The 19667-nt window shown below is 38.9% G+C and overlaps 1 protein-coding gene and 1 pseudogene across 1 annotated transcript; one reads left to right on the top strand and one right to left on the bottom strand.

The window, feature by feature from the left end:
• Positions 1–528: 528 nt before the first annotated feature.
• LOC118892583 (centrosomal protein of 78 kDa-like) lies at positions 529–17034 on the bottom strand. Its single transcript, XM_036847331.1, is given in 12 exon segments — positions 529–604; positions 636–771; positions 4282–4393; positions 4684–4751; positions 6479–6589; positions 9452–9626; positions 11983–12086; positions 13138–13210; positions 13302–13474; positions 16583–16636; positions 16639–16680; positions 16683–17034. Coding segments are annotated over 12 exon segments (1476 nt in total).
• Positions 17035–17598: 564 nt separating this feature from the next.
• Positions 17599–18656, top strand: LOC118892582 (annotated as a pseudogene).
• The last annotated feature ends 1011 nt before the right edge of the window (positions 18657–19667 follow it).

The raw sequence follows: 19667 nt of genomic DNA, 5'->3' as shown, positions 1-19667 counted from the left end.
TTTTCTTAAGCAATTGTTAACCCCCAATTTCGTGAATACTACCAAGTAAGTCACTTGAAAATCATCTAGAGCAATCTATTTCACTTAGCAAGTCTAAAGCTATAGTTCAACAATTTTATTTACAGTTCTATGACAAAAATTACTATGAACAGCTATCCCCTGGATAAGTAATCAGGTAAAGCTAGTTTGACTCACTAAATCTGATTTACTGAGTTAATAAGCCAGTTGATTTAGAATAGGTCTAATGCATATTTCTCATCCATTCTGCATTAAACTATTTCCCATGCCTAAAATGTCTTTTTTCCCATTCGTATATATCCGAATTCCTACTTCTGTGCTGCAGGGCTTGGCTCAACTACACCTGCCTTTAGTGAAACTTTTTTCACCTGCACAATTGGTGATAATTTTAGTCTCCTCAAGACTCCCACGGGGTTACCTCTGTTGTGACACTTGAGAAACAACCTGACACTCCCAACTACTTTTTGTTTTTCTTCCTTAGGGGCTCATTAGGCAGAAGCCATGTGTGAGTTATCTTTTTTCCTCTATGGAAAGCACCGGAGACCGCCCACGTAATGGAAGTTCCAAAATAAAGAATTCTGAACGACTGAAAAAGACAGGGAATGCAAACACGTTACCTGTTGCTTTTTGCACGTTCTGCAGTATGCTACGGCAGGAAACCAGACACACCAGGTGGTAGAGGTTCAGGACCATAACATTCTTTACCAGCAGAGTGTTTCCTTCCATTACTTACAGGTTTCTTTGTGGCCAAGCCTATGTTTGAGAAAGCATGAAAAGAAGGAATCAAGATGCACCAAAGGTCTACAAAGCAACTGTCACACGTGTACACTTTGAAAGGAATCAAACAGGCACTTGACAATGATGCCAAGGCCATTAAAAAGAGGATCGTTTTGTACAAAGGTTTTACATAAGCCAGCATTTTAAAAAAATATAACTTCTCTACAGTAACAAGTTATTTTAACTAAAACAAAAGTATTGAGATGTGCAGAAATGCAAAAATAAATTTTTAAAAAATCCCAAAGTATGATACATTTTATGTATCATGCAGAAACACTCAAGTTTATTGAATCTTTGAACACCTTTGGCATTTCTGAATCTCAAGGACAGAGAAACACAGATACACACCCATGACTTTTGCCAAACAGAATCTTCAGAATTAGACCAAAATTTCAATTTAAGATGAATTTTTCTATGTAAAAACAATAAAAGTTATAAGACTGCAAGTTGCTGGGTGGTAGGTGAGTCAATGTTACTCTCCTATAAGCCTGTCAACCTTCGCTTTTCCTTTGATTTCATATAGAAAACACACAAAAAAACACAAATGAAACCCACTAGATAAAAGAGTGAAATGTGGAGACTTATCCTATATTTCAGTAGTAAAGAGGCAAGTATCTTTATATGAAATATTTGGTTGCAAAAACTAGACCTACGTGTTAATATTTTATTTAGAACAAGCCATATATTAAAATTCACATTTAAATATTAAATTTGAATTTCCTGAAAAAAAAATCATAGGTTAAAATGGTTATATTTATCCTTCAAATCTACTATATTTTATGTTATTTTATTTATTTATTTTAATAGATCTGTATTGGAGTATAATTGCTTCACAATTCTATGTTAGTTTCTGTTCCACAACAAACCGAATCAGCCATATGCATACATGTATCCCCATATCCCCTCCCTCTTGAGCCTCCCTCCCACCCTCCTATCCCACCCCTCTAGGTCATCGCAAAGCACCGAGCTGATCTCCCTGTGCTATGCTGCTGCTTTCTACTACATTTTAGCAGCATTAGGATGGAGTGTAAAATAGAGTGTATGTGGTAATATAGGATAAATATTTCATAGAGTGTAGCTTATTGATAATCACCACATGAACCTGTGTGATTTACATGCCTCTTAAAAATATATAGGAGCTCAGTTCATTTTGTGCTATTTTATTGTGTTTTTTAACTTAATTACCCTTAAAAAAAAGAATGTTTGTATGCATGTGGTTTGTATGTGTATACCCTTCCTTTACTTTCAGAAACTAATGCAAATATATTTGTATTAAAAATTTTTTTAATTACACTTTTCTTGTTAGAATATAAAAAAATTTCTAATAAAAGTTCCCATTTTTTTTTAGGCATACATAATTACAACATAAATGTGACACAATTCACACCATTATTTCACCCCTATACTCACCTGGATCTAAGTGTATACCCAGATATTGATTGGGCTTACCTCTATGTCTCCAAATAACTGAGGCAAATACAAAAAAAAGCCCAAGAAATAAAATTACTCTTAAAATAGCTCAATGAGCTTGTATACTTCAGTTACATTTCCACCTTGTTTAATCACGCTAAATAAAAAAAAAAGTTTTAATTGTTTTATTCTCATTCCATGATGCCCTATTATATACCACCAGGTACTAATATTATAGAATTCCTAATATGTTTTACATATACATGTTTTATTTATATATATTTCCATTTCTAATATTAGAGAAAAAGTCAACTTAGCTATTTTAAGAATGCTTTACATATGATATAAATTTTTAATAATAATATGTAATTAGTGTGATATCACAAATCTTAACTTCTTTGTATGTACTATTTGATTATTAAAATATCACTGTCTTGAAATAACAATTGGCAGACAAATCATAAGCTTTTTTTTGACTTAATAAACACTCTTAACGACTTCTATTTAATACACTATTGCCCAAGCAAGTTGATTAACAGAGAATCAAAAACATACATCTTTAAGTAGAAAAAAAAAAAGCTGTATCTATGAAGATGTTTACAATAGTTTATTATATAGGTTATTTCCAATATTTCACCAATATGAAAAATTGACCAACTCAATGAAACCTTGTGAATACAATGTTAAAAAGTATAACTATGAATCATAAAATTTAAATTTAATATGAAATGATAAGAATGGCTAATTATATTGAAGCTATGTGGAATTATGTTTGTAGATAACAGGAAGAGAAAATGAAAATGTAAATATTGCTTGATAGGATAATGAGATTACAGGTGATCTTTTAAATGTTTCATTGTTATGCTAATACAATACCTCTATAAAACCTAAAAATCTTCAAACAACACATTTTTAAAAAATTGTGGTAAAATACACAAAACAGAAAATTTATCATTTTAACCATTTTAAAGTGGACAGTTCAGTGATATTAAGTCAACAAATTTTTACAATTTTCAGATGGCACCTGAATAAAAGATGTGTTGTCCATTGGTGATTTTAATGTATATGGTATATAACTAAAGTCACCACAAAACTTTTTCTGGGAAATTGGCAGATCATAAATATAAAAAAATTATTTTGCTTTATATTAAACCTTATTGTTTTACTGTTTCAAAATTCAAATTTACTCACAAGGAAGAGTCAGTTTCATATTAGATTTGGTTTAACAAGTGCTGCTCCTGCTATTCATTCTTATCACCAAAAAAAAAAAGACTATTTGTGACTAACGATAATATGTTCCAGAAAATTAAAAGTTAAGGTCTCTTAGAAACAATGCAAACATTATCAGAAGTGAATTATAGCAAATTTATATATTCAGGAGAATGTGAAACTTAGACCATTGATTGTTAAAGGGTTTTAAAAGCTTTTTATTACGTTTGGTAACAAAATTATAGGCTTAGTTGTAAAATCCTGGGTTAACTATCATTTGGAAAATTAAATATACATTACAGTAAACATTTAGAAAATGTTTTTCTAAAATGTTCCATCTAGGTCAATAAACTTGTCTGTAGAAGTCTTTTATAAGGATAATACATATTTCAACTTTTTTTTATCATTGAGAGAAACAAGATATTGCCTGACTCAAAAATTTCAGCAAGAATTTCTAAGAAAGAAGCAGGGAACAATGGGAAGGTTGGAACTGGGAAGAAATTTTGCTTCTTACAGCACAAAAGGTAATTCTTCATATAAAAAAACAAAATCATCCCTCAAAAGCACCACTACTAAAATTATCATCAAAGTGCACCCCAAATTTCAATTGCAAAGTATTAGAAGTAATCATCAACCAGGAAATATTTTCAAAATAACAAACTTTTTATGAAATCCAGACAATAATGTTGGTTAATATTAACATCTCTTTAAATTCATTTATTATATCTGTATTCTACAAATTCTCATAAGTATCAAAATAATTATAGGCCTCCTAATATGCATGTGGTTAATATTGGTTGTTTTAATTTTAGCACACTGGAAAACATAAGGGATATAAGTTCTAGTAGCGTTAAAAAAAAGAGTTACCAATTCTAATAGTAGCTTTTCCTTTACGACCACTTCCCAAAATTATAGTTCTCTTTTTCTGTCTAGCAGCTTTGGATGGTTCCTTCACCGATGGAGAAGTTATCTGCTGGTACTGAGAGAGAAATGATAAATATGCCATTTAAGCTACAGGTAATTTATGAGGGTTTGATCTTAATTGGAAAATAAGATATTTTAAGTTAATAAAAGGTTTTCAATCTGCATTTCTGGGAACCTAAATTAAAGCATCACATGACATTTTCAAAAACAGAAAAGCCATTTCATTTGACTAAAAACTTAGTTTTAAGATGGCATAAAGTACCTTGATAATTTTCTTTTAAGAAAGAAAGAAAAACAAGCCATTAAAGAGAAATTCTTCCAAGAGAACTAAAACATGTTACATACCTCTGACTTGGCACTCCTTCCATTCTGGAGACCTTTATTGATAACTGCTTTCATCACAGAATGATCTAAAGTAAAATAAATTGAAACTAGAGTAATTATTTCCCAATGAGTGGCTATTTCCATTTAAAACCAAAAGCCAACTAATTATTGTTTTTCCCATAAAATTAAATACACTTATTTCCCCCTTTGTGTATTCTAATTTCTTCCTCAAAAACCTAAGATGCCATCTTGCAGACTGCCCCCAGTGGCTACTATTTTGGCAGGAGCAAAGGTCAACTTTAAACATTTTGCATCTAAGGTGGCTTTGGATACCTCTGGATAGAAAGTACAGTCTGAGCACTGTCCAGACACTTAGATACCTAAAGCACATCTAAGATAACAAACCAAAGTCCTGATATTCCCTCAAAAGCTGCTCCTCCCATCAGCTCCCTTCTTCTAAGTGATACCACCCAGTTGCACACATAATCACCAACAACTTGTCTCCTTGTTACTATTTCCTTCATACCTCACATCTAATATATCTGCAAGTCTTGTTAGCTACACCCTCAAAACACAGCCTGAATTCAACCACTTTTCACTTGCTCCAAACTTCCAGCCTAAGCGAAGCCATAGACATCTCTTATTTGGACCACTGTGATAGTCTCCTAACTGGTCTCCCTGTTTCTCTTCTTTATCCCCCCAAGTCTATTCTCTATACCAGGTCATCTTATTGAGATACTATTTGGATCATGCCTTTTTCCAGTTCAAAACCCTCTACCCATTTAGAATCATCCACATCTTTACTCTGGCCTTCAAGACTTTACAAGATCAGACCCCTGGCTAGCTCCTTGACCTCATGTCATACGACACTCTTCTTCACTCAGTACTCTGGCCATGTTGGCCTCCTTGCTTTCCCTTAAATACTCCACCCCCTACACGCCTGCATACGCATTGCCTCCTTGTCCTGGAGTGTGCTTACCCCAGATCTTCCATGGCTTGCTCCTCTTTTCATTCAGGTCTCCGTTCAGATGCCACTTCTCCAGTGAAGCCGTCCCCTAACAAACCTATCCAATGGAGTCCTACCTGCTCCCCCTCACTCTCCTCACATTAAGATATTTTTGCACTTCCTACTGTCTAAAATTATATTACTTATCTGTTTACTCATTTCTATCTGAACCCCTTCACTAGAATGTAAGCTCCACGAGGGCAAGACTTTTGTCTGTCTGGTTCACTGCTTTATCCCTAGTGCCTAAACCCGTATCTGGCGCACAGAAGCTATTAAAAAAATTACTTGTGAAACTGACAAATGAATAAAGTACTCCTTGCAAGAATTCACAGGTTGCACAAGAAGGAAATAATGCTCTTGGTAGAAGCAGGCTTAGTATCTAGGTTCACCTCTATTCAGAGTAGAGATAAGAACAATTTAAAGGTATAACTCACTTTAATTAGTACATTATCTGCTAAAAACATAAGGGAAGTGCAACATTATAAAAGTACAGTTGACGCTTGAACAACATGGGTTTGAACCTCGCGGGTCCACTGACACACGGATATTTTTCAATAAATATGTACTATCGTCCTACACGAGCCAAGGTTGGTTGAATCCACAGATGCGGAACCACTGACTATAAACTTATACCCAGATTTTCAACTGCGTAGGGGTCGGCACCCCTGACCCCCACGTTGTTCAAGGGCCAACTGTATATGATGAGGAAAGTTCAACACGTTAAGTTTTAAAAATTGTCAATACGTGAACAAATTCTTTTTGTTTTGCTATGTGTTTATCAATTAAAAAAAAAAAGTGACCACATATCAACGAGTGGATTTTTTCTTATATCCAAAACGACCAGAGTTCTGTTGGTTTCAAGGGTCTTTAGTAAAGCCTTTGCTCCTTCACTGGTGAGGCCACACTGCTGCAGGTCAAGTGCTTTCGATGAAAGACAAAAGGTCACTTGCTAACTCTATACAGATTTAACATATAGACAACTCTCATTTTCTCACGTGTGGAAGAGGCCTGCACAAGACCAGCCATGGCAGGTTTGTAATTTTGGGTACGGAGAAAAACAGAAACGTATACGCACACACATAATGCATAATCCAATTTAAAAACCTCTTCTTGGAATGTTCATTGCAGCTCTATTTACAATAGCCAGGACATGGAAGCAACCTACGTGTCCATCGACAGATGAATGGATAAAGAAGATGTGGCACATATATACAATGGAATATTACTCAGCCATAAAAAGAAACGAAATTTAGTTATTTTTAGTGAGGTGGATGGACCTAGAGTCTGCCATACAGAGTGAAGTAAGTCAGAATGAGAAAAAGAAATACCGTATGCTAACACACATATACAGAATTTTTTTAAAAAAATGGTTATGAAGAACCCAGGGGCAGGACAGGAATAAAGACGCAGACATAGAGAATGGACTTGAGGACACGGGGAGGGGGAAGGGGAAGCTGGGACGAAGTGAGAGAGTGGCATGGACATATAGACACTACCAAATGTAAAATAGATAGCTAGTGGGAAGCAGCTGCATAGCACAGGGAGATCAGCTCGGTGCTTTGTGAACACCTAGAGGGGTGGGATAGGGAGGGTAGGAGGGAGACGCAAGAGGGAGGAGATATGGGTATATATAAATGTATAGCTGATTCACTATGTTACAAAGCAGAAACTAACACACCATTGTAAAGCAATTATACTCCAATAAAGAAAAAAACAAAACAAAACAAACCTCTTCTTGGATGTGCAATGATAACCCTGCCTTTAGCACCAATAAATCATCCAACATATTTTACAATTACAGAACTGAAGAATAAATATATATAACCTATGAGCAAAAAACATCACAAAATGAATCTCAGTTCAGAATTAGCAAGGGCGGCAGTGGCAGTGTAAACCTCACAAGCAAAAACTGGTGGAGCTCAGAAATGCACTGCATTCTTTTGATCATGATCTTGAGCTTCAAATCACACTTGAAACTAGTTAAAAGGGGAAAACAAAATAAAATAGAAGAAATGTAACAACTGTTAGTTTTAGAGCAAAAAAGACAAGTCTAAGAGGATACACATAATAACAAATTCAAAGAATGTATGAATAGAGACTACATACTAAAAACCTATCATGAAAGTATGATGGTCAAGAACTCTCTGAGTAACAGGTCAGACAAAAACTGGAACAAATGATCATGAATTCTAGTAGTTCTGGGGCTGAACAACCTACTCATTTAAACCAAAGGGATCATCACAAAAGCACAGGTATTAAAAAATATTACATGCAAGGAAACTATCATGAGTCATCTTTTTAAGTGTTGTGTGGACCATCACATTAAAATAACTGGAGTCTTTCAACACCCCACAACACACAGAAATAGCAAGTCAGACACATGGATCTGACAGGATATGATACAACCCTTACAAACTCTCACTACAGAAGAATGGACACAGGGTGTAATTAACCAACTAGCGAAATTAATACAAACAGCCAGTAAACCTCACGAGTAAATCAAATGAATACAAAATAAAACAAACTGTGGTTATTCTCCTATCAGATTAAACCAAGGCTTTTAAAGGCTTTTATTCTGTAATAACTGAAAAACTGGACAAAGCTTATATACAAGAATGGATAAGCTATGTGCACTGTGGCATATTCATATAATGGAACACTGAACAGTCCCCAAAAATGATGCAGTAGATGCAAATTTACTGACTTGCTAAAATGCTCATACTAAAAATTAACTGAAAAAAGTTATAAAATTTGGAGTAATCCCACTTGCATGAAAAAGGCAGAGGTACTCATTTTTGTAGTTTTACAGTTTTTTGAAAGTGCTACAAGCCAGTGTTTGTGAGAGGCAGGCTTCACATCCACTGTTGGGGTGGACTACAAATTGGCATAGCGTTTCTGGGTGGTAATTTGGCAATGTGTATGAAAAGTCTTAAAAATATGTCACTTAGTCATTCCACTTCTAGTACCTTATTCTACAGAGGTAATCCCAATGGACATACAGATGTATATACAACGTATTCACATTGTTTCTGACAGGGAAAAGCAAACTGTCTAAATCTAATTGCAAAGTATTGATTAAACTATGGGACATCAATACGATGGAATACTACATGATACATCATTAAGCGAAAAAAGCAGGAATATGAAATAGCAAGTATACTACAATTCTATTTTTGTAATCACTAAGTGTACAAATATATTTATAGAAAAAAAAAGACTGAAAATATATACACCAAAATGAACAGTGATTATGTCTGGGTATTAAGATTACAGGTAATTGTTCTCTTGTTACTCTGTATTTTCTATAAAGAATATATGCAACTCTTAGAGAAAGTTTAAAAGCAACATAAAAGCTAACAGAAAAATGAGGCTTTTAAAAAAAAATCCTATCACAACAGTATCATGCCAAAAGCTAAGCATATCTCATATTAAAAATTCAAGGGCTTCCCTGGTGGCGCACTGGTTGAGAATCTGCCTGCCAATGCAGGACACACGGGTTCGAGCCCTCGTCTGGGAAGATCCCACATGCCGCGGAGCAACTGGGCCCGTGAGCCACAACTACTGAGCCTGCGCGTCTGGAGCCTGTGCTCCGCAACAAGAGAGGCCGCGGCAGTGAGAGGCCCGCGCACCGCGATGAAGAGTGGCCCCCGCTTGCCGCAACTAGAGAAAGCCCTCGCACAGAGATGAAGACCCAACACAGCCAAAAATAAATAAATAAATAAACAAAGTAAACAATGCGTTTTAAAAAAAAAAAAATTCAATACTTTCAATTTTAGAATTTACCTCTAAGCCATAAATCCTCACTAAGAGATTCTGCAAAAGCAATTGCACCCAGGTCACCAATGAGCATGCTGCAGTTCAGAGTGATGCGCCTCAAACCAGCCATACAGTCGAGATCAGGTCTCCTGGAACGAAGACTCTCAGCCCAGGTTGCTTCATGCCTTCTGGTAGTCTGATACTTCAAAGATTTAATGGGATGAAATTACGATGCTTGAATAAGGAAACAGTGTGTGCCTACTGAGTATGGCTTATTATGTCAGAGATTTACACACACACACATATCAAGCATATATGCCAGGAGAATCAACCTGAGAAATTAAACAGTCAGTTCTGGTTTACGAGTCCAGTGACCCAGATTCTAGTCGGTCAGTGATTAGATTCCAGCCACTGGATGACCTGCTTTTGAACACTTATGTAAAGTTGGACAACTCAATTACAGTCTATGAATTATTTTCCTTACCTTCTAAGTCAGGGAATTGGTTCTAAATTCTATCGTTGCTGAGGCTCTAAATGTCATCATTCTGTCCTCCAATGGTCTCCAAACACCTGACTGGGCAACCCAAAGAAAACTTTTTAATATGCATCTTATTTATTAACAAATTATACACATGAAGTTCTATACATATAATTTATGTACATTATAAACTACACAGATATTTTTTAAATGATACAAAGGTAAATAGGTTCTAATATTTTCTTTTCCTAACTCCTAAGGCATTATTTTATTTATTTTTTAAAAATATTTATTTATTTGTTTGTTTGTTCGTTTGGCTGTGCCGAGTCTTTAGTTGTGGCATGCCGGATATTTTAGTTGTGGCATGTGGGCTCTTAGTTACGGCATGTATGTGGGATCTAGTTCCTTGAGCAGGGATCGAACCCAGGCCCCCTGCATTGGGAGCACACAGTCTTAACTGCTGGACTGCCAGGGAAGTCCCAGGCATTATTTTAAAAACTATATTTACAAAATGGATCTCACATGCTCCCTAGGGTATGCACACAAGCTTTAGAGGCCTGGACTATGCAGGGCCAGTTTGATGTGCCTTGGGAAAATAATGGTTTAACATTTAACCACAAGTATTGTCTTAAAGACATTCAATTCTCTTTTTTTTCTTTTTTTTTTAATTTATTTATTTATTTATTTATTTTTGGCTATGTTGGGTCTTCGTTTCTGTGCTAGGGCTTTCTCTAGTTGTGGCAAGCGGGGGCCACTCTTCATCGCGGTGCATGGGCCTCTCACTATCGCGGCCTCTCTTGTTGTGGAGCACAGGCTCCAGACGCGCAGGCTCAGTAGTTGTGGCTCACGGGCCCAGTTGCTCCGCGGCATGTGGGATCTTCCCGGACCAGGGCTCAAACCCGTGTCCCCTGCATCGGCAGGCGGACTCTCAACCACTGAGCCACCAGGGAAGCCCCAAGACATTCAATTCTTTATATTCATAAAATAAATTTTGGTAACAGGGAACACTGACTTTAAATGAAAAAAGTCTTGTTACATTCTTGAAAAAATAAAAGACTCAAAGTGCCTTTGACACTCTAAAAGGAAAATCATCAGTGTCATTTTTCTATTAACAATAACTTATAAAAGCTCCAAGGAGAAATAACAGCAATCACTTACACAGTGCTTAGTATGTGCCAGGCACTATTTATACAAATGAGTTCATTTAAACCTCATAATGAGGCACAGACGTTAAGTGATTTGTCCATGGTCACTAGCTATGAAATGGGAGAAAGGGAATTTGAACCTAGGCCATTTGGCTTAGGCACCCAAGTTCTTGACTGTTTTCTACCCCAGGGGTCAATGGACTTGCCCTGTATAGGCTCAAAGAATTTTTCAATTTTTAAAATCTAAATTTAAACATTTCCAGCTTTGTGGGCTATACAGTTTCTGTTGCAACTACCCTACCCCACTGGCATAGGGGGAAAGTAGCCACAACTACCATGTAAACAATAGGTGCAACTATGTTCCAAAAAAAACTTTCTTTACAAAACCAGGTGCATTTTAGCAAGTCAGACCAGGCTGGATCTGGCCCACTAGCCATAGTTTACCTATCCCTGATCTCTACCACCAAACTATTAAAAAGGCTTCATGTCAAAGTATTAAGTAACTTTAGGCCTAAATACCGTAATTATAACCACTGTAAAGTTAAGGCATTATTTTAAAAACTGTATTTACAAATCGCTGATGTAGTGATTTTTATTAGTTTATAAACTACAGCAGCTAATAAACAGTTGATTTATTTAAGTCTTGAAGACTATAATGGCATAGTTTCTTCACAGTATCACAATCAATGTTTTCAGTAACTAAAAATACATAAAAGTATTATTATGTATTATATATTAAATCTCTTATTTCTAAAATTAAGTGGACTATCTTTACTAAATGGTAGAATCCCAAACTAAAAACTGGTCATATTCTGTCAACAAAACGAAAGCTGCACTCACATGTATCAAAAGACAAAAATTAACTGCCATCTGGGTCAATGTATTAATGTGCTTCAATCACATATGTTTTCATGAAAGTTTAAACATAAAATCACCTTTAAGATCTTGGCCATGTGATCTGCTCCCTGCCATGTCAGATTACACCCTGTGAAGTGTACTGTCTTAAGAGTGATAGAGTTCTTTATACCTTGACAAATAACTAAAAGGAAAAAAAAACCACACACACAAGATGAAGAGCCTATACATTTGTAAATCTTGACTTATTTGCTTTTCTTGAGTCAATTGGAGGTTTATAGCCACAGTCTTAAAATCATTAACTACAATCTTCCCAAACAGGTAATTGACGAACTGATGCATTCTAAAACTTGTCAGTAACAAAGTGTTATTCCAGTTTACAGCAACAGTTTACTTCTATTTAGATACTAAAACTGAATACACTGAATACTGCAAACTTTATTCCCAACCACTCATTAAAGCACTACATACCTTTTGAGACACAGGAAAAAAAAGAAACACCTAAAAAGAATAAGATTTTTCCTATTTTCATTTCCAATGATATATCCCAATCTTGATTACCAATCAGCGATTTAAATGTCAACTATAAACCCAGTATTTTATTAGGTGCTATGCAGTATACTAGAGCAATAGAAGAGAGAGGACCTCAAACCCTCTGTTCCCTCAAATTGAAAGGCAGGCTTCGTGACCCCTCCAGACCACTACTGGACACAGGGAACACACTAATGTTTCAGGACCCCAACCAACAGTCACCTGCTTTGTGATTACTTCCATGACACACCCTCACCAACACCACTGAATTTGCTGCTCCTACGGGATGTTACATTTATTTCCTATTTTAACACATACCACAGTGCATTACAATTATGATTGCAGATACATGTTCTAACAATCTAAAGAGAATGATGACTTTTTTGCTCTTTACATCTTGCTATTTCCCTTCTCATAATATTTCTTGAAGAGAAACCATAAAAATATAAAGAAACACAAAAAACAGAAAATATAAAAAATGTGTGTTTTGTGGCTTAACACAAACGTAAGTAAAATTAGTTCTGACAGCATCCAGCATGACAAACTTCCATGGTACAAATGACAATGGATCAAGGTTTGAGCAGGTACAGGAGACAATCCAGGCATGAACAACACCAAGAAAAGGTAGACAGGAAGTGACATGGTGTGTAGGAAATCACGAGACCAGTCTGATGGGAAGAGACTTAAAGAAGACTGAAACTCACTTTCTAAACCTCCATCTCCAATAGGACAATTCACAAGACACAGGTGCACCAAATTGGCTGATTTATTCAATCCCTTTAATGGGGAGAACAAGTTTAAACTTTTATTGGTTTAGTTTGCCCCAAAAGCAACTATCAAATGTTGGCAGGACACAATGAAGGCTTACCTTTGTTAACATAGTTAAGTCTCTCTCTCTCAGAACTAGCCCATTTAGCTCCAGGTTCCTTAGCGCACCCGACGCACTTACACAGCATTCATGAGCTTTACACAACTGGAAGGTCACATCTTTATTTCTTATCGCAGGAACACGACTTCTGTAAACTTTATTTCTGTCACAACCTAAACCAAAATTATTGTAAAATGAGTGATTTAAACGTTTTATCATCATTAAAAAGCATCTAAAAAATAAAAAAAAAAGCATCTGCTCTGTGCTAAGGATTAGAAATGACTCCTGCCCTTAAAGCCTTCACTAAGGAGGGACATGTGTAAACTCAAAATTTCAATCACATGAGATAAAGAACCATAACCTTTATGCACAGAGGTTCCTATGGAGGCAAAAAGTTATATCTGACGGCTTCATGATAACCCTGAAGTAGAATCTAGAAAGAAGAGACTATGCACAGTTGGAGGAGGAGGTGCATTAAATGCAGAGGGAGCACCCGTGCAAAGACACTCAAGCCTGACACCTGCTGGGCACTGTAAATACTGCAGGTGGGGATGACTAAAGGCCAGGGGTCCAAGTGTGAGAACAGACAGAAATGAAAATAGAGATGTTGGCCAAAGCAAGCCTGGGAGACAGCATGGCTTGTATCCCACAGGTGATGAGGCTTGGGGCTACCACTGGCTGAGTAAGGGTGCCTCCGCTGATTAGAAAAAGGTGCCCCACTGCTGAAGGACCGATTAGATAAAGGGAGTGATCACAAAAAGCTCCCCTTCCTCAGGGCCAAAGAGCCCCAGGAGGCTTGGCCGAGCACAGTTCAGACTACACGCCTCTGGGCAGAGCACACGCTGGGCGGCTAGTATGCACTAACTCTGTGTGGGCAAGCCATTAGCAGCATTATTTTAAGCATATCTTTTCATGTTAGAAGATCACTCAACCCAAGTAGGCAGATGAACTTAGAGGAACAGAGCCCAGGAGCCACGAAACCACCCAGGAGCTTCTGCCATAGTCCGGGCAAAATGGAATATGGATGAAGAAGCAAATTGAGGAGGAGGCCAAAATCTACAAGCTAGACCCACTGCATGCAAGACATAAAGAAAGGTCAGTGAAGGAACTCTGAAGAGAATGGGCTCTGCAATAAATTGTTCTTACATTCAATGTAAAATATTAGGCAAAATTAAGTACACTGGCCTTTAAGGTCCCTTCCAGCTCTAATTTCTTTTGATTTCTAACCTATTACTCAGGTTAAGTAAAGTCCCTTCAGAGGTACAGAACAGTTCCTACACCTGAATGGGATGCAAAGAATAATCTGACTTCTCTTCACCAGGGATGAGTTGAACTGTCCTTGCAGAAGGGATAACAGATGATGTGAACCCCAGATCCTAGAAAAGGGCCAGGCACACGATAAGTATTTAGCTTTTTGAAAACAAATGAACAATCATTTCCTCTCCTAGATCTTCACACTCTTCCTCTGCTGGCTACTTTCTCTCAGCTTATAAACATCCTCAAATATACCCACTTAAAAAACTCTCAGACCTATGATTCTTTGGATCTTCTTGTGGGTAACCTAAGTCTCTCCCATGCCTTCAAATACCTGTCCTCCCAAAAAGCCCAGGTCTGTACCTTGGGCCCAGACACGTCTACCAGGCCCCTCTAAAGCACTGAAGATGAAGTAAGATCCTCTCCCCACCCCAATCCCTTCCTACTGTGCTCTGTATCTCACAAAAAGATGCAGCTGTAAACTGTCACCCACGCTTGCTGCCCTCCCTTTTCTAACTGGTCACCAGGCCTCACGCATTCTCTCTCGGATCTCCAAAATCCAGTCCAACCTTTTATAACTTAAGTGGGACCCTTAGATTACAATTCACCCTGCACCCAATCAAGTGCCTTCCACATGGAGGTCTGAGTGAACCTCTAAACCAGAAGTCCATCTCCTTGTTCTTTAGGGTTTCCCACAGCCTTCAGGATAAACATCCAAACTTCTGACAGGACAAACAAGGCCCCTTTCTGTTTGGCCCCAGTAGGTTTCCAGTATCAACTCTCATTTCTTTCCCAAACCCTGAGTTCCACTCCTGTACCTTAGTTTTGCCATATTTTCTTATGTTTCTCAAACTTTGGCACACACTGCTCCCTCCTGCCACCCCAGGAGCTTCTACATATCCTTAGAAAGGATGGCACCTCCTCCAAGAAGCCTACCCTGAACTTTCCCTTCTAAGACTCTGTGCTCTGCAAAGGGGAAAGGTCAGGGGGAGGGATAAATTAGGAGTTTGGGATTAACATATACACACGACTATATATAAAATAGGTAATCAACGAGGACCTACTGCATAGCACAGGGAACTCTACTCCATATCCTGTAACAACCTGTATGGGAAAAGAATCTGAAAAAGAATGGATATACATATAACTGAATAACTTTGCTGTACACCTGAAACTAACACAATACTGTAAATCAACTATACTCCAATATAAAATAAAAATTAAATTTAAAAAAAAGATTCTGTGCTCTGTAGCACCAGAACTCACTTCTTCCAGAGCACTGACTACTGTGCTTGTTTACTTGCCGCCCAGTAGAAGGGGAGATGACCTAGGGCAGAAGCATTGTCTTCAGCAGCCGTTAGTTCTGACAAGTCATTCAAGTGCCAGGATACTTTACACACATAACCTGCTTAATTAATTCTAAGAACCCACAGAAAGAGTGGTTTTTAATGTCATTTTACAAGTGTGGGGATTGTAGTGCAAAAGAAACCTGCCCAGGCCACAGAGAGCATAAGCCCTGGAATTCAAACCCTAAGCTGCCTTCACACCGGTGCTCTTTCCACTATATGATACGACTATTGAAAAAAATTTTTTTTTTCCTGAGCCCTGTTTTAATGGAAAGGAAATGAAGCTGGGATATATCCATTTCCTAATCGCTTTGGCGTGTACCAGGCAAAGTCGTTCAACAGACCAGGTAACATCTGTGCAGCAATTAACGATGCTCCAAACTGTGCTAAGTGTCCTACATTGTAGAGTCTACAAGCATTAACAGAATGCGACCTTGTAACCGCCACAGAGAGTGAGTCCTGTTCAGCCCATGCTACAGATGAGAACACTGAGGCCTAGAAGCCTTAAGGCACTCGGCCGGGGTCACCGAGCCGGCAGGAGTCCTCGGCTGCACGCCCCGTCTAGTGCACGCACACCCGGGCACTGGGCACCGGTTCTAGTGCCCACCCTCCACCTTGCACCATCTAAAACCCCACTTCGCAGCGCCCACACGAGAGCCCCTGGAAGCGGGAACTACAAACCTGTCTCGACAAGCCGTGGTTGGAAGAAGCTCTGGATACAGATCACGGGCAGAGGGTGCTCAGGAGCGGCGTCCATTCCACCCCGCGGAAGCGGTCGTTAAGTCCAGCAGGCCCTCCCGCAGGGAAGCGCGCACGGCGGGCAGAGGCACCGAGTCCTGTAGCGCGCACAGGTCCTCACAGCGCTGGAAGAGGTCGGCCGCGCTGTCGCAGCGCAACTTCACCGAGTGGTCATGGCCCGAGCGCGGCCTCAGGGACGCTGGCTGCGGACACGATGCCCACACCCGCCTGGGGACCCCGGCTCGCCTCCCGGCCCCTCGGGAGCCCCCCGCCCGGCGGTTGCGGACGGTGGACCCCCGTCGCAGCCAGAAGACGCAGGGCCACGGGCCCCAGCTAGGCCGGCCCCTCGATGCCGCGCTCCCGCGCCCCCTCCCGCGCCTCCACGCGCGCCGCATCGCCGGCCGTTGGCGCCTGTCTCATCGCCCTCCGCGCCGCGAGGCTGCGGTTCAAGCCTGCCGGTGGCCCCGTGGGGGCGGGGCTCGTGGACGTCAGCACGCTCGCCATGCGTCCGCACGCAGCCCCACCTCCCATGGGGACCTGGCCTGAGGAGTAAACTAAATGTAAATGAATTAAACAGTACAATCAAAAGGCAGATATTGTCAAACAGTTTTAAAAAATGTCTTCTATAGGAGACACTCCTTGGATTCAAAGGTCTAATGCGTACAAAGTAAAAGGGTGAAAAAATATACATCATGCAAATAGAAACCATAAGAATGCTGAAGTGGCTTTACTAATACCAGAAAAAATAGACTTTAAAACAAACAAAAAAGTTACTAGATATGAAAAGGGACATTTTATGGTAAAAATAGGGAAGATACAAAAATTATTAACATATGTGCCCTGAATAAGATAAAACCAAAATACATGAAGAAGAAAATACCAAAATACATGAGGAATTGAAGGAAGAAATAGATAATTCCACAACATTAGGTAGAGGCTTCAGTACTCCACGGTCAATAATGGATAGAACAATTAGGCAGAAGATCAACGAGGATATAGAAGACTTGGAAAACGTTATGAATTAACAAGACCTAATAAATGTCTACAGAACACTCAACCGAATAGTAAAATACACATCCTTCTCAACATGTGAAATGTTTTCATAGATGACATGCTAGGCTATAAGACAAGAGATTGAAACCCATCTCAGCATCCTGGCCGTCAGCTCTCACTCCCAGCTCCACACCCCCATGTACTTCTTCATCACCACCCTGTCCTTTGTTGACATCTGTTTCACTTCCACCACGGTCCCAAAGATGCTGGTGAACATCCAGACACGGAGCAAATCCAACACTTATGCAGGCTGCATCACCCTGCAAAAAATACCAAGATGTATTTTTTCTTGGTTTTTGGAGATATGGACACTTTTCTCATCACTGTGATGGCCTAAGACAGATTTGTGGCCATCTGTCACCCCCTGTACTACACAGTCATCATGAGTCCCTGGCTCTGTGGTCTGCTGGTTCTTGTGTCCTGGTTCATCAGCTTGTCATACTCCCTAATCCAGAGTCTCTTGATGTTGCGGCTGTCTTTCTGTACCAACTGGGTCATTCCACACTTTTAATGTGGACTTTCTCAGGCCCTCACACTTGCCTGCTCAGACACACTGGTCAATTACATCCTGCTATATATGGTGACTGGATTTCTTGGCATTGTTCCCTTCTCAGGGATCCTTTTCTCCTACACCCGAATTGTCTCCTCAATCCTGAGAATCCCTTCAGCTAATGGGAAACATAAGGCATTTTCTACCTGTGCCTCTCACCTGTCCGTGGTTTCTTTGTTCTATGGGGCAGACCTTGGTGTGTATCTCAGTTCTGATTCATCTTCCTGGAGAGGCATGATTGCCTCAGTGATGTACACTGTGGTCACCCCAATGCTGAACCCCTTCATCTACAACCTGTGGAACAAGGACATAAAGAGGACTCTACAAAAAGTTCTTGGGAGAACACTCTGTATTCAGAGATGGGAACACTGGTCCAGGGGTTTTGAGTTGACAGTGGTAGCAGCAGTTAGCTAAAGAAATCCTGCCTCTTTTTAAAAAATTTTATTGAGGTATAGTTGATTTACAGTGTTGTGTTAGTTTCAAGTGTACGGCAAAGTGAATTAGTTATACATATACATATATCCATTCTTTTTCAGATTCTTTTCCCATATAGGTCACCACAGAATATTGACTAGAGTCCCTGTGCTCTACAGTAAGTCCTTATTAGTTATCTACCTTATATATAGTAGTGTGTGTATGTTAATCCTAATCTCCCAATTTATCACTTCCCTCCACGTTTCCCCTTTGGTAACCATAAGTTTGATTTTGAGATCTGTGAGTCTGTTTCTGTTTTGTAAATACATTCATTTGTATCATTCTGTATTTGATTCCCCATATAAGCGATATCATACGATATCGTACGATATTCGTCTTTCTCTGTCTGACTTACTTCACTTAGTATGAAAATCTCTAGGTCCATCCATGTTGCTGCAAATGGCATTATTTTGTTCTTTTTTATGGCTGAATAATATTACATTATATATATATATATATATATCACATCTTCTTTATCCATTCCTCTGTCAGTGGACATTTAGCCATGTCCTGGCTATTGTAAATAGTGCTGCAATGAACATTGGAGTGCATGTATCTTTTCAAGTATGGTTTTCTCTGGATATTTGTCCAGGAGTGGGATTGCTGGATCATATGGTAGTTCTATATTTAGTTTTTTAAGGAATCTCCATACTATTCTCCAAAATGGTTGTACCAATTTACATTCCCGCCAGGAGGGTTCCCTTTTCTCTACACCCTCTACCACCAGAAATTCTGCCTCTTAATCACATCGAGTTTTGTTTCTCATACATCCTCCATAAGTGACTTTGGTCAGAATTGCCTTGTGAATACTTTGTCTTAACCTCTTGTGGTGATTGCTCTGTTAGCCTCAGTCCTGCTCTCTGCATCCCTCCTTTTACTTATCCATCACTGCACGTCAGGTTGGATTTCCAGTCCTGCAGGTTGATACCAGCCACTTCAAATACAGACTCA

This window comes from Balaenoptera musculus, chromosome 3 (genome assembly GCF_009873245.2).
Source record: "Balaenoptera musculus isolate JJ_BM4_2016_0621 chromosome 3, mBalMus1.pri.v3, whole genome shotgun sequence".
NCBI classification, from domain to species: domain Eukaryota; kingdom Metazoa; phylum Chordata; class Mammalia; order Artiodactyla; family Balaenopteridae; genus Balaenoptera; species Balaenoptera musculus.
This window is presented reverse-complemented; position numbering and strand designations above follow the sequence as displayed.